Source organism: Ursus americanus, chromosome 13, assembly GCF_024610735.1.
Source record: "Ursus americanus isolate L20-20 chromosome 13, mUrsAme1.1.p, whole genome shotgun sequence".
Lineage (NCBI taxonomy): Eukaryota > Metazoa > Chordata > Mammalia > Carnivora > Ursidae > Ursus > Ursus americanus.
In genome coordinates, this window is record NC_142139.1 from 14,480,207 (window position 1) to 14,497,079 (window position 16,873).

Below are 16,873 nucleotides of genomic sequence, written 5' to 3' on the forward strand. Positions count from 1 at the left end.
AGGAGAATTACTGCAGAAAACCCGTGACCATCCAGACTTCCCAGTAAGAACATGGAAATAGCAGCCCACCATGGGAGAAGCTTAAAGCCTATGGTACCTAGAGTAACAACAAAACCCAAAGCTAGTTGAACTATTAACTAGATTGGCTCAACCCCTCACATTAATGACCTGGCAGAAAAAGAGGTGTACCTATTTCCAGGTATAAATAATATTTACCTTGGTATCTACTATTCTTTCATGCACAGTAATAGGCATTGAATAAAAATTCTGTGTGACACACAAAAAGTAACTCCCCCAAACCCGTTATCAACAGACAGAACAGACAACACAACAAGATCAAAGGATGGCCCAGATGGTGAAACTATCAGACAATTTAAAATAACTATAATTAATGTGTTAAAGAATCCAGTGAAAAGGGGGACAACATGCATGAACAAATGGGTAATTTTAACAGAGACATGGAAGTGATTTTTTAAAAGCCAAATGGAAATTTTAGAAGTGAAAACATGGTATCAAAGATGAACTCCCTCAATAGGCAGACAGAACAACGGAGGAAAGATTCAGTGACACTGAAAATATATGAATGGAAATTAGAAACACAAACAAGAAAAAATCACTGTGATTAAAAATCAAAAAGCAACCAAAACAAAACGAACCCAGAGAAGAGCTACCAAGAGCTATGGAACAACATCTCACAATCTAACACACGTACTCGACATCCCTTAAGAAAAAGAAGGAAAGGAAGGGACCAAAGAAATAATTTTTAAAACATAGCTGAAAATTTTCCAAAATATATCTATTAATAACAAACTGTAGATACAAGCAGGATGGATACAAAGAAAAACACGTCTAGCACAACATAGTGTCAAAAATCAAAAATAAGGAGAATAATAAGACATTGAAGGAAATGGATAAAAGGAAATTAAGCCTTGGACTTAAGCCATGGCCCCTCCATAAAAGACCAACGACTGTTTAGCCTTTTAGTAAAATGTGGATTCTAGCAAAATTGTCTCCCACACTTGCAGCCCTTATGCGACCACATGAACGATAACCAGAGTGAAAGGATTTTGTGTTCCTGGGCTAAGGCATCCATGTAGTAACCACAGAACGTGAATCTGAGGGGGCAGGCATGGCATTTTGTGTAGACTAACCAAAACTTCTCACAGATGTAACTTGCTGAATAGTATAGTTTTTGTTGTTGTAACAGAATTAAAATGATCTTCTGAGATAGGACAAAAACGCTTAGAATTAGAACTATCTAAACACTAAATGTAATGTGAATGCAAAACTGAAACTGAAATGTGTTATGGTCCAAATGTAATGACATCGTTTTCGTATTTGGTCCTACAAAACCCAAGTAATATTGGGAAAAATATGAATTTGCAGAGATTGTTTCTCTAGAAATTTTTTTAAAAGTCTCTTGGTTCTTGACATTAATTAGATTGCATCAGCTGATGATTAGCTTTTGGAAAGCTGCACTAATATGCAAAGAATATCTGCATCCATTCGATGCTTAGGAAATGTAATTTCAAAACTAAAGCTGTCTGTGATAATATACAAATAATGCATGAAGAAGAATTAAAGAAGAGTTTGAGGCAAAACCTGCGAGGCTTTAGATCTATTTACCCTGTTCCTCTGGAGTACTCTACTAATTGTGTGGGATTCTATCTAAAATCCCGGTTGCTTTTAGTGGGAGCCCTGTCGGGCGTTCCCTTAATCAAAGGCTGGGATTTGCTTTCTTTTCCTGCAGTTAGTGCTGGAAAGCTGCTTTTATAAAAGGTACCACCTGTGCCTGGACACCTCGAGGCAGTTGCAGGATCCTTCAGTCAAGGCTCAAATATTCAAATGAACACAAGACTTTTAAATTTGGGGTCATTACTGCAGTTTGTTTAGTTTAAAAATATACAAGAAAGTATATCAGTCAGTAGAGTCAAAATATTTAAGTAAATAAAAGGCAAATGTATGTACTAGGTAAGGAGGTCGACTCTGCAGCCTATCTGCTTGGGTTCCCATCTCAATTCTGCTCCTTACTGGCTTGTGCCTCAGTTTCTCATTTTTTAAAAAAGAGGTCATAATAATATCTACGTTATAGAGGCCTAAAAGAATTTTTAAATTCATTAACAAGTTGTTATGAGATCTCAATTTTGAGAGGCTTCTTAAATGAATAAATATGAAGGCCCAGACTAGTACCTGGCATGGGACTAGTGGTCTTTGTATTTATAACTATTTGTATCGGTCTCATTAATAAACTTTATATTAAAGCAAAGTAAAAAACTAATTAGTTGAATTGGCAATATCACATTTTCATGAGGGGACCCGAAAGGTCTGTTTCCTGCAGTGATTTTCTTCAGTGGTATAACCATGTCTATCATCGGTGATCACGTAGTTATGTACCCATCATGCCCAGATTTTGGTTAACATTGCTAGTTTTGCTGAGAGGAACCAGGGTTCCTTAGCTTGTATGCTGGCATCTTTAAAATACATTATTAACACCACTAGGAAAACTGCATACATAAGATAACTCCCTAAGCTGAACTAAAACTAACTTAAATCTCTTTACTAATGCTCATGGTGAAATAAATATGTAAGTCATATCATTATAAGCAGTCATATTTGTCTAATCCTTTATTGTTTATGAAATAATATTCAGTACATACTCCAATTACTAATATTCATATAATGTAAATATGATGTTATAAACCAGAAGGAGAAACCTGCTATGGATTTGCTTTAATGAGTAGAGAAGCTGCCTCTGTCCTCCACCAGAAAGACAAGAAGAGTTATTTTCTTAACAGGACCTCCGAGGGTATGTTTTATGGCCTACAGAACTGAAGTGGAAGGCTAGAATATTATTATACTGGAAGCGATATTATTATTATGTGTTTTCTCTAAAGTTTTTATTTTATAGCTAAGGTAAAAAGTGAAATCCAGGAAAGGCTGAAATTAGAATTGCTCTTAGGGGATTAAGCAGGTCTCTTCAAAGCTGGAAAAACATGTCATTTATGTACAGACAATAAGCACCTTTAAAAAGCCAGACCGAAAAGGAACTGCGTGAAAGATAAAGCAGAGTCAAGAATGATTTAAAACATCAAATTTCCAAGTGGAAAGTTCATCTAAAGTATCTAATTGTACCCTAAACAGAATAGTAAGTTAAGAAATGTAGCTGGATGGAGGGTGAGCTGCTCACGGGTTTCTATACAGCAGGTGAGGCAGCTGCTTGAGTTCGGGAAAGCCATATGCAACAGAATGACAAGAGTGCAGTGAGAGGTGTTGACAAGCTACAGAACACAGGGCACCCTTGGAAAAGAATGGAAGGCAGTACCCTGTGAAGCAGTGAGTTGTCCTTTCCTATTTTCTGCCCCTTCCAATAACGTACATTATTTTTAACATCTTTCTTGCAAATGTATTTGCTCATGTATATTAATTAGTGGTCACGTGCTTACAGACATGTCTTTATTGAAGAATGTTCCTATTACTGGTGAATGCTCTGCAAGGCAGCATCTTCTATATGTTTTAGTCTTAAAATCTAATTTATTTGGCAGTTTGCTGCTTATGTATTTGGCGATCTATTTATTGAGCAGTTTGCCATTTATAATTCCTATTACTCCCAAGCACTTATTCCTAATACAAAGAATGGGAACCTTTTTGGAGTTTGGACTTTTGCTTCTTTCATTGTTTTGTCTTTTTACTTTTCCTTTAAAAACGTATCCCCAAATGTCCATCATAAATATAAACATAATTTTAGATGCATCACTTTTATTTTCTTATGTCAAATTAAATACCTTTAAAAAATCTAAGTATAGTTTTATAATAAATATTAATGAGACAGAATATAACCTTACCCTGGTGTGAGTACGAATATGCATCTTCAGTCCATCATTTTTGCTGAATCCTTTTTCACAGTAAGGGCATTGATAGGGACGCTCACCTGCAAAGGAAGTCTCCAGGTCAGAGAAAAGTAAACTAGCAAAGCAAGCACTGCCATCACTCCCTCCACACAATCCTAATCACCACGTATGCTCTTCGCACTGCCAACGAGATGCTCCCTGCACAGCTGGGCTGGCATGCCATGCGCTTCAGGGCAATGGACAGTGCCTTCCCCTCCTGTGGAGAGGGACTGAGCCCAGAGCACTGCCAGCATTTCAACATTGGCCAGCAGCAGGCTTGTTGCATATTCCTTTTATTTTTCTGGAAGATTTTATTTATTTGAGAGAGAGAGTGAATGACAAGAAAGCAAATGAACAGGGGCAGAGGGAGAAGCAGGCTCTCCACTGAGCAAGGAGCCCAATGTGGGATTGGATCATGACCTGAGCCAAAGGCAGATGCTTAACCGACTGAGCCACCCAGGCACCCTGGCATATCCCTTTTAAAACTTGAGCCCAAACTAAATCTCCTGATTTTTAAGAATCTCTTAAAAGGCTTTTATATTAATCCATTCATTCTGTTACTGTACTACTCATTACAGTGGTCTTGGATTGACTGATTCTTTGTTTTAAAAAAGAAAGCTTTCATATTCTCTCTCAGTTGGGGTGATAAGTTTCAAAAGAATTTCACACATTGATACAGGTTAAACAGAACCATTGGTAGTTTAATAACTGATCCATACCTGCTGATATAACTGAGTATCTTGCATCTAGAGGTCATTACTTAGAAAAGGGCCACACCATTTTTTAAAACAAGTAAACATACACATCACATTAAAAACAACTCTACTATGAAATAACAAAAGTGTGACAAAATTTAGTTTCCAGGAGGAATCTGAAGCTGCCCTCTAGTCAAAGCCTAATTATTTAGCAAGAACAGTAACTTCTAATCACTGCTTATTCTTTATTCTCTTATTTAGCAATGCACTTGAACGGCAGGATGCTAGACCCTGCAATCAAAGATGGATATGCTAAAATTTTTGCCTTCTGCAAATGTAAAATTCCCTATCTTTCCTTTCCCTCAGGGACAGGGCTTTTTATAAGTAGCACGTTACTCCTTTACTCCCTCATGCCCCATTTGATTCTTATTCTCGCTCAATCCAGGTATCACTCACATTATTCCAGTGAACTCCCCTATCAGGTCAACAACGAACTCCTTGCTGCTCCAGTGGTCACGGTTTTCCTTGCTCTCTCCCTGGTCCCTGACACTGCTTCGTGAGATGACAGCGATATTCTTGATCTTGAGCTTTATGAACTTGCTTTATGAACTGTGTGTTTTCAGCAGTAACATCACGGGGGACCGAATATAGGAGAACCCCCAGCACAGCAGCATTCCCCCCCTCCCTAGAAGGAGCACCCAGGGCTCTCCCCTTGAACTAGGCACTGTAAAATGATGACAACCATCCAAAATGGAAATAAATAAATAAACAAACAAACAGTGGCAGTACAAACAGAAACAGGATTTTTTTTTTATGGTGGTCAAGTTGGATTTCTTTTTTTTTTAAATAATAATATTTTTTTATTATATTATGTTAGTCACCATACAGTACATCCCTAGTTTTTGATGTAAAGTTCCATGATTCATTACTTGCGTATAACACCCAGTGCACCATACAATACATGCCCTTCTTAATACCCATCACCAGCCTATCCCAATCCCCCACCCTCCCTCCTTAATACCCATCACCGGTCTATCCCAATCCCCCACCCTCCCCTCTGAAGCCCTCAGTTTATTTCCCAGAGTCCATAGTCTCTCATAGAAACAGGACTTTTTAAAGAACTATCTAGACTTGCCAACTTCTGTGAGATGAAAGTCAACCTTTGTACTAGGTAAGTGGACCTGGAATTTTTGATTTTACTAATAATCATGACCCTAGGAAGGTGTGCCTTCATTGTTAGAAGAATTAAGGCATAGAGTCCAATTTATTTGAAAAACTATGAAAGTATAATCTTATTTTAACACTAAGTTGATAATATATATTTATTTGAATTCCAGATCTCTCTGTTGAGACCCAGTCTTGAGATAGCCATATATGTCAACCAGGTATCTTCATTTGGATATCCCATAGACAACTCAAATACAGTGTTCTGAATTCATGTCTTCAACTTCTGATCCTGGGTATCCTGTATATCCTGTCCTGATTAGTTACACTACACTCACCAAGTTACCAAATAAGAAACCTGGCCCTCCAACATACTTCCTTTCACTCACTGCCCCCCTACATCCAGTCTCTAAGTCATACTGATTGCCCTTCTCTGATATTTCTAGAATTCTCCTTGATAATCATGACAAAAATGAAAATAATATTAATAGCAATAGCAACAGCATTGGCAGAAGGAGTAGTAGCAAAAACTATCATTTATTGAATTCTTGACCATCTAACCTTTACCATGCATACCCCTCCTCGCAAAAAAAGAAGTGAAGCATACAGCAAAATGTTAACGCTGACGGTGGTAAATCCTGAATCATAGAATTCCAAATAATTTTTTATTTCCTTCTTCATAAAGTATGAAAAGCAAAGTAATCTTTTAGATTTTCAAAGTTGTTTTACTTTAGTGATAATGAAGAATGTTAAAATATTTATTAACAAATCAACAAATCAAATCTAGATTACAAATAAAGCATGTTAAAAACAGTAAAGTGGTTTACACTTACAAAGAGTCATTTCAAAAATTTTCTAGCAAGCCTAAAATAATTTAATATTCATGGCTATTCTCTTTGTGGAGCTTTAGGTGTTTTCCTGCTCTCCAAATACCAAAAGAATAGCCAGCAAACAAAAATCAAAGACTCACAGGCATCAGGTAAATTGTGTTAATTAAGCCTAATATAATACACCAGGTTATTATTTTCTTTCATAATAGCTAAAATGGTTAAGCAAGGAAAGAGATACAGTTAAGGAATTTTAGAGAATGGAGCATAACAAATTCATTCCCTACCTTACCTAGTGTTATAATATAGAAATTTTCTCTATAGACATGAAAATGTTAACTTTTGTTAAAAGCATAGATTTTTCTCCTTTTTTTAGAATCCGATTGTCCTGAATTTGAATAATACTTGTCCTCTTTCTAGTTATAACTCTGGGGAAGTTATTCAACCTCACTGAACCTCTGAAAAATGGGATAAATTGTATCTATCTCATAGGAACAATGACCATATATTCAGGTTTGCCTAAGGCAGTCTCAGTTTATGCTGGTTATCCCAGAACAATGATTAACAGTACTCCCTTCACTTTCACCAGCGTCCCAGTTAGGACAGGAAAAATACCCAGTTAACTATTATGGATTGAACTGTGCCCCCCTTCTCTAATTCATATGTTGAAGTCCTAACTCCCCCACCCCAGTACCTCAAAATGTGTCCTTAGAAATGTTATTTCAGTAGTGTGGATCCCTAATCTAATCTGACTGGGATCCTTATAGGAAGATGGCCATACAAAGACAGAGACACAGGGAGAACGCCAGATAGAGCACAGTGATGTTGCCACAAGACAAAAAACTAATAGAAGTCAGGCCCTACAACAGATTCTTCCCTCGTGCCTTCAGAGGGGATGGGACCCTGCTGACACCTTGATCTCAGACTTCTTTCTAGCCTTCCGAACCGTGAGACAACAAACTACTGTTTAAACTCCTCAGTTCGTGGTACTTTGTTACAGCAAACTAATACAGTCCTAGCAAACTAACACAGTCACCCGACTCACAATGGTGGCAGTTACTATTTTCACTGATGTCTACCTCTCTACTGCCCAGGGGAGAAACTGCTACCTCTCTTCGAGGACTGAATTTCTGCCCCATCCCTACTCCAACACTGAGATCCAGGGATACTGAGCTGCTAAGTCCAACTCTACTCATTCATTCTACTCTCCCAGAATATAACTCCAGTTTTGAAGGATGTCCCTGGGTAAATGGCTTTGATAAACAAAATTCATTTGAAATCTAGAGTGTGTGGTTTGCAAATCAGCCTAGACTGTACCTTAAATCGCTGCCTTCTCTACCCATTTGGTTGGAGCCTCTTTGCAGGAATCCTGCCCTTAAGACTCTGAGCACAAAGCCATTTGCAGTCCCACATAATCTGAAGCTGAAGGTTATCTGTACAAGTCAACAGTAATAACTATTCAAGTCATTTGCCTAATTTTCATACTAGAGGAAGCTGTTATTCTTAGTTTTTTTCACATTATGCATATGATACTTTCCTTCATTATTTCAAATTATTGTGATGAATAGGTCTCTAGGAAATACTTTTGTCTACACATAAAATTATTCTGGAGCAAACAGGAACCAGTCTTCAATTTGAGTTAACCCTGAGAATATAAATCTTTCTTCTTTTCTTGAACACTGCCAGTACATAGATTCTGATGTACAATATGAAGCAAATCCAAGGAACTACTATTTTTTTAGAGATGTTATTTATTTATTTATTTGAGAGTGTGCATGAGTGGGGGGAGGGGCAGACGGAGAGGGAGAGAGAGAATCTGAAGCACACTCCATGCTGAGCACGGAGCCCGGCATGGGGCTTGATCTCATGACCCTGAGATCATGATCTCAGCTGAAACCAAGAGTTGGACACTTAACCGACTGAGCCACCCTGGTGCCCCAAGAACTACTATTCTTTAAATACCTCCGACAGATCTAGACATTGTCTTCATTTTGCACAGGCTAGTTAAAAATGTTCAAATTTTGACTAACCTGAATATTAATTAATCTAATAAACAGCTTAAAAATATAGTTAAAAACCAATCTAAATGGAAATAATAATAATCGACACATATGGAACCTCTGCTGTTCAGAACGCCTGAACTATGTGAGCCATTTTAATTCTTGCAACATTAGGATCTAAGTATTCCATCCCTAGTTACAAATGAGGAAAGTAAGCCACTGAAAGGGTAAGTACTTTGCTCAGGATGACACAGCTATTAAGTAGTGAAATCAGAGTTTTAACCCTTAACTCTTATGCCATTACATAAATTAATAATACAGCTAGTATTTTGTGTAAATTAGGTTAGACTTTCTAAAGTTTTTGACAAAAACTCGGCTTCTTGCAATAGCAGTTAACATTAACCAGATCTTTCTGGCTGGTAAATTCAAGCATTCTTTTACTTATCAAAGCTCTTCAGGAAAAAGTAGGGGGCAGGTTAGGAATGCGTGTTATGTCTCAAAGCAGGTCCCAAGTGAATGCAAATACTAACACAATATAAAGCTGTGCACTGAGAACTGTATATAGGTAACCACCTTCAATATGTAGAAGGTAAATACAATACTGACACATACCTATGAGATTTAACTACCAATAGTCAAATTTAATGACAAGTAGCACAAGTAATATTGCCATGTACGTAATGGCAAAATAGTTTTCACTTAACTAAGGAAAATCGATGAGTTCTTTGCATTTGCTTCTTTCTTTATTTTCTGACACTAAGCATTAAAATCCACTTGCGTTTTCTTCAAACATACCAAGGAATAAACAGAAGCACTGATGGCAATTGTAGAAGGTTGATTTTAAGTTGATTTCCAAAGGTGCCACAAAGTGGATACTCCATGAAGCTACTTTTAGTCAAGCATTAAACATTTTTTGAGCACATACCCTCTTCTCATTACTGTCCCAGGCTTTGGGAATGCAGTTACAAATAGATTCATAAAGTCACTGTCTTTTCAATTTTACTAGTGTAGTGAGAAAGATAAGAAAAAGTAGAGAAAGACCCCAAGATAATTTCAGATACTGATAAATTCTATGAAGAAAATAAAACAAGGAAATAGGTTTAAGGAAGACCTCTGTAGGAGTGTGCTGAAGGACTGAGCTATGGTTGTTACGAAAGGCAAAAGAAATGAATGAATGCCAATGCCAATCCTTGATGCCAATTTCACATGATTGAACCACACTTTTTTTTAACTCTTCATATTTGAATTACAACTATTTAAGCACACTGGGCTTGAAATAAGTGCCTCCAAATTCTCACTGCTGGCATACCTGAGATGGAAGCAGCTTAAAAGTATTTGAAATGTGTAGAGAGGAGGGTGGAGGATGTTCAGAAAAGAACTCCAGAAAATTGGAGATGGCCTTCTAGATGCAGCTAGTGGTAATGAGAGGGGACATCTGGATGCCACATGGAACACCTTACAGAGTCTAGCCTGGCCCTCAAACAAGTTACCTTGAGTCTTTGAAGAAGAAAATGCACTACAACAGCAATCATCCACTGGCAAATATGGCTAAAAACAATTGGAGAAAGTCAGATTCTGGTTTAACATATGCCATTAGAGTGATAATTTATTGATGTTACCATTGTTTTATGCAATATAATTTTAATTAAAGACATCAGAAAGAATGCTAGCCCTCACCGAAGGATTAACATATTAATATTAAAACAGAATCTTAAAATGCGTGAAGGGAGTGCATGTGAGCACGCATCTTCATGATAAAAGGATCCTACAGCCACAGCATCACTGACTATCCATTTATTGCTCCAAACTAACTCAATGTCCAACATACTGACACTAATCTTTTCTTAAGATCTATGTTTATGTAACACGAAACTAACAATACAAAATCTTGCAAACCTTGCTATTCTTAAATTAGCCCCTGGATTTGATTTAAGAAATAAACTTGACCACTCTATAAAAGGGATCAGAGATCAAATTTTATTTCAAGCTACTAAACACATTGAATGCAACAAATTTAGCAATGATGACCATGATCACAACCTTGAAAATTAAAATGTTAAAATGACAAATGGTTAAATGATAAATTTTATATTCTGTATATTTTGCCACAATTAAAAAGAGAAGTGTAATGCCAATGAGACCTATGCTTTGAAAGATTTTAAACAAGCAGAAAAGCTGAATATATAATGTATACATTTTAAGAGATTTTGACTAAGATAAAAATAGATTATTTTCAGAAAACAGTTTAATAATTTTAACTTCTTTTTGTTAATATATCTTTAAAAACTTATGAGATTTCAGAGAGCTCTCATAATTTTCTAAAAAGATGAAAAGATGTACACGCACAGAAAATGTAATTCAAGATGGAATAAAATTAAACTCCCACTTTCAATGACTCCAAGTTAAATAACGTTTAAATAATTAAATTAAATAAGATTTAAAGATTTTGAAGCCACAGTTTTACTTTTTACTTTGAGTTTTCCAACAAAAATCAATTTTGGAGAGGGCAACTTTCAAATGAACAGGCAAACCTTGAAAGTGTATGTTTCATGAAAAATAAGATGGTTCCATGTGGTTGAACTTCAAAATATAAGCCCTATATGGGAATTCTTAAGAACTTTAAAATTGTTTTCCACAAATATCATGGGACTGGCTTATTTTGCTTTTGTGGACTAAGGAAATTGTTATAAGACATCAAAGTGACTCGTTCTAAATAAAAATTAAACAAAAAATGTAATGGGGCAAGCACCGCCCAGTCACTTTTCCAATTCTACCACTCCAATCTCCCCAATTTATGGAACATCTAATAAACTAAAGTATACCACAGAGAGAAGTGAAATGCTACCCTGACAGATGACAGTAGCTCAAGTTCATTCTTGGCACTTTTCTATGATTTGAAATACTTTTTTGTCCTGTAGCAAAAAGAGCCATGAAACCTCACTGACCTCACAGAACCCCACATTGTTACTCTTGGAATGCTCCTATTAATCAAATCCTGCAAAATCTCACTTGATCTGAAGAAGTTAAGGCCAAGGACACCCTTTTTGAAAGAAAGACAACAAAAGTCTGAACTTGACATTTTCTCCTTGAGTATTTACAGGGATATTTTACTTTTAAGAGTTTAAGGAGTTTACTATTAGAAGGAAATGGGCAATAAAATAAAAAAATCAAAATTTGTGAATGAGGAGATCTTTACTTCTCAAAATACTTTCGCCACCTGAATCAAAAGAAATCAAGTCTTTTTTTAAAATGCAAGGTTCTATGAACGGAGCTACAAAAAAAGTAAAAGATGCATTCTTTTCCATAGCATCTTACAGTTAACAGTATCCATCCCTCATTTCTGAAGAGATGCCAGATCAAATGAGGTGAGGTTCACAGGGAAGCAGAAAAATAGGAGAGTCACGTGCTCACTAATTTTCCAGTCTCAAACAAAGAGCCACAACTATTTGTGAGTTGAAGGCAAAATAAAAACTGAGTTTTACAGATGCAAACAAAATAGGACACAAGATGCAGAGTTAAAAAGGACAAGAGTTAATGAATAATTAAGAACATAGAATTAGCTAGAAAGAGAAAGTCTGAAACTCCCTTCTCAAGATGCTCTGGGTTCGGTCGACCAGGTGTATGAATGACACCCATCACATGGGATGTGTCTGAGGGAGCACGACACCTTCACCAAGTCCTTCATGTGCGCACCAACAGAAGCAAAGGGGACTGCTTCACAAACAGGAGAAACGCCTGAATGATCCAGACATTGGTAACGTTTTCAAGGTTCTGACCAAGAAAGAAAAACTCCTACATGAGTTCTCCCCACTACTGTGTTAAGGGACACTTTCGGGTAGGTAAGTAGAGAAAGGGAAGGTAATTACTGGTTTGGTTTTGCAGGTAGGGAGTCAGACTTCAGTGGGAAGACGAATTCTTTCACCCAGCAGTTTCCCATGTTTAGGAATTTCTACCAGAAGTTTTACTCAGCCTCGTACTTATGAGCAGTTTGTGAACAGAGGTCCAGCGGTGATGATGGTTAAACCTCAGGAGCTGCCCATGGAGGGGCTTCCTGCTAACAGTGCCAGCATGGAAGAATCAAGACTATATAACTTTGAGCAGCAAGAAACGCCAAAAATGATTCTCCTTATCCCCAAACTAGAAAAGAGATAAATCCTTTCCCAGCCGTGAGGCACACTTCAGAGTCACGGGAAAACACCACACAGAGAAGCTGTTCTCAGGGGAGTATGGTAGCAATGGCAGGAGGAAGCAAGTATCAGAGGAAACCCAATCTCTTGTCGTTTTCCTAAAGTACAGGACAATGTTGGTGTTCCAAATTTAACAGAGGTAGCTATTCATGATATTATGTAGAAATGGACTAATAGATAAAGCTGTTGAGATACAGCTGATGGAAACTGTTGCCTGGGCCACTTCCGTTTTTAAGGATCTCAGTATATCCAAAAAAAAAAAAAGAAGTGCTAAAAAGGGAGTTACTAAGCAATGATATCTTTTAAGTGATCCCTCTTGTTAGAGTCTTTGTGACTGTATTACTACTTCATTTGGTTCATGGTACTACATTCCAAGGTGAATGTCACTCCCTCACTCTTCCCTCTGTGCCTCGATCTGCCCGCTGACGAATGCTGACAGAAGCATTATAGCTGTTGCATTAGAAACTAGGGCCCTTGATATTTTTGAAAAAGTGTAAAAAAATAGATAATTAATACTACCAATGAAAATCAAAATGGATGTTTCTACCTCTCTCTCTTTTAAGTTGTTATATATATGCTTGTCACTAACTCCAAGTCGACCTGGAGGAGCGAAGTACAGAAAGGGAAAAAAAATAGGAAAGAAACACTACGTTCCAGGGATGTGGTCAGTGTTCAAAAATGATCTGAAGTGTCAAAACACCACGGAGAACAAAAATCACGCAGTTCAAGACTTTACAAATGACTTCTTAGGGAAAATCGAAGGCTCTGACAGTGTGATGCTGAGATTATCATTTATTTCTGTGCAGATCTACACTCAACTGTTTTGTGAACTCTTAGTTTATCTGCAGGTAAGAGAACATTCAAAATGACCTAATACTGTTGACTAACGACTTAGGAAATAAATACAGAAAAATAAGCTTCCTCTCAACACAGGCAAGTTATCTAATTCTCATAAAAAGGTGAAAAACATGCCTTAAATTTTCATTTGTGTTCATAATTACTTTGCTAATTGTCTATTTTTATTTATTAATAATTGTCATATGTCTTATTGTTGTTTGTAATTATCCATGGCTACTGTTTTTGTAATTTTGAACAAATATTCTAAAAAGAATGAATAAATTTCTTTAGAAAAAGAATGGCTAAAGTCCACGTATAATCAAATTATAATATACTGATCCTTTATTTCTAAGCTGATCTCAGGTATTTACTAAAAAAAATTAACTGTTTCCTAAGACAATGATTTATTACTACATTCAAACAACAGTGTGCAAGCAAGCCTAGAACAGAAGGGCCAACACAGCCGGTATCTATTAACACGAAAAGTTGGTTGGAACTGTAGGCAAGTAATTAACCTTCTGGCCCAGAGCTTTAAAACCCCAAAAGCAGTTCCTAGAATTTCTTTCATAATTTATGAACAACTGATGGAATTCATGTCACAGTCCATGGATTCCCTTGCGGAATTAACCCCAGCTCTCACTGACCCTAAGAAGCTATAAACCAACAGGAGAATGTGCCCTACTATTTCGGCTGACCCAGAGTGCCATCCCTGTCACTGTAGCATAGGAAACCGGATGATCAATTACAGAGCTGCCTGCCAGGCACAGACCTAAACATTTCACCTTCACTAACGGTGCCAGTGACACGCAGTACATGCACCCTCACTCACCCCAAACCAGCCCTGTCTTGACAGCAAACCCTCCTCTATGTTCTAGAGATGATCTATATGCTGCTGCCAAAGGTTATAAAAAGATGATGATGATGACACTGGAAACAGAAGGTCAGACCGTATATCAAGGAAGGTTGCGTAACCGCGATGAAGCACAGGCCGAATAGCGAAGACAAAGCAAACAGCAGTCAGCCGAGGCCGCAGCAGCTCACAAGCCGCATGCGCACACTGCGCCAGGTGCTGGGCAAGGTTCTTGACATGGACTTTTCATTGGTTCCTCAAAGCAGTGCCATGATGTTGGGACTGTTCTCTCTCTCTCTCTTTTTTTTTAATATTTTTATTTATTTATTTGACAGTGAGCGTGTACAAGCAGGGGGGAGCAGCAGGCAGAGGGAGAGGAAAAAGGAGACTCTCCACTGAGCAAGGAGCCCAATGTGGGGCTCGATCCTAGGACCCTTGGATCATGACCTGAGCGGAAGGCAGATGCTTAACTGACTGAGCCACCCAGGTGCCCCGCTGGGTCTCTTCTTACCCCTGTTCTTTAGATGAGGAAACTAAGCTTTGAAGAGGTTAAGCAACTTACTATTAAAGCTCAAGCAGGGAGGAAATGAATAAAATGGAGTTTGAAAGCCTGTCATATGATCTAGGATCCATACTTCGGACATGAACTAGGTATTAAATAACAAGAAGTGGAGATAGCTGACTTTGTGGTAAGTTTCTCCATAAGTGGAATTAGGTAACAAACTACAGACCCTCAAGCTTCCAAGTCAAGATTATTAACCTTAATTGGATGACACATCAACAAGATACTATCATCAAACATTATGGAAGGAATGTATGTAATTCTATAGTAAGTTCAAGAGTAACAGTAAAAATTAGAATAAGAACTAAAAATACCAGCAAAGTGTACACTGAACAAAGCTTAAGCCTTTGTTTAACTCTGGAGGAACAATATACAAGAAGTGTAACCTTAGCAAATCGCTGTGTTTTGAGGGGCATGGGTTCAATTAAGAGGCTTGAACTAGAAAATTTATGAAATTCCTTTCTATTCTAAAAGTGAAGAGTACTGTATTTTAATAATCTATAAAAGCAAAAGCTAATCACGTAATTATGGAGAATGAATGGACTTCAGAAGGTGGATACAGGGTGGGTAAAAAGTAACATTTTCAAAATTAATGGAAAAAAAACCACAGTTTTGTCTAACTTCACCTTAGTAGTACAGACTGGCAGTAATGGGAATGGGAGGGAGGAGGGGAAAGAAGATGAAGCAAGGATACAACTGGTTGGCTACTTAAGGTAGCAAAAAATAAAACCAATCAAAATGTGAATTGGAGAAGTTTTTTAAATGTTTTTTTTAAGCACTATTAACAAAAAATTACAATAGAGGCATAAATACTAAGAATCCTCCCAGAGCTAAGAGGTAGTAATCCACTAGCTAAGTTATCATTGTCTTATAGAACGACTGTTAGTCATGAGCCAATAAAATAAGACCTGTTCTAAGAAAATTAATATGAAGGAAACTGCCTGTAATATTCCACGAAGCAATACCATCACTATACTAAATAGGAAATGATGAACGATACTAGTTGGCAAACTGGAAGGAAGAAACACAGACAGGAGTCCTGTTTTCTCTTCATAAAACTTAATGCCATTTGATGTTATAAAAAAAGAGAATTGTCTTCCCAAAATATTGATGGAGTTTGAATACTATAAAAACAAAATGAAATTGACTCCTTCAACATAATGAGAAAAACATGAAAAGACTATTACCTCTATAAAAATCTTATCATATTGCAGTGTATTCAAATGTACATCCATCTCACTTAAAAGGCCCAACTATCAAGAATCATTTCCTAGAAATAAAAAAAGTAATCCATCCAACTATGTGACATTCTGAAAAATGTCAAACTATATAAATGTCAAATGTTTTCTGGGAAACAAAGCTATGGAGACAGTAAAAAGATTAGTGATGGCCACGCATTGAGAGTTAGGGGATAAATAGGCAAAGCAGAGGATTTTTAGGGCAGTGAAAGTACTCTGTATGATATCACACTGATGAACACACGTTACACATTTGTCTCACAGAATGTACAACATCAAAAGCGAACCATAATGTAAGCTATAGACTTTGGGTGACTGTAATGTGTCAATGTGGGTTCATCAGTTGTAACACATACCACTTTGACTGGGGATGTTGATAACAGACAAGGGTATACATGTGGAGGGAGGGGGCAGGTGGGAAAATCCTTGGATCTTCCCCTCATTTCACTGTGAACCTAAAACTTCTCTAAAAAATAAAGACAAAAAAATCTGGAAAATTAAATTTAATCATCATTTTCTCTGCATGTTATTGCCCACTCTAAAGGTGACTCAGGAGAAAATGAACATGTGAATAATACACACACACACACACACACCCCTTTCATTTCACTCTAAAAGATAAAATT

At 37.1% G+C, this 16,873-nt stretch overlaps 1 protein-coding gene across 6 annotated transcripts in view; it reads right to left on the bottom strand.

Annotated features, from left to right (window-relative positions):
• PRDM5 (PR/SET domain 5) overlaps positions 1–16,873 on the bottom strand; it is a 193,889-nt gene that overhangs the window by 42,162 nt on the left and 134,854 nt on the right. For all 6 annotated transcript variants that reach the window (XM_045799063.2, XM_045799061.2, XM_045799062.2 and 3 more), the window contains one exon: positions 3,843–3,928. In XM_045799063.2, the coding sequence (XP_045655019.1) occupies positions 3,843–3,928 (86 nt within the window). The remainder of the gene's footprint in view (positions 1–3,842; positions 3,929–16,873) is intronic.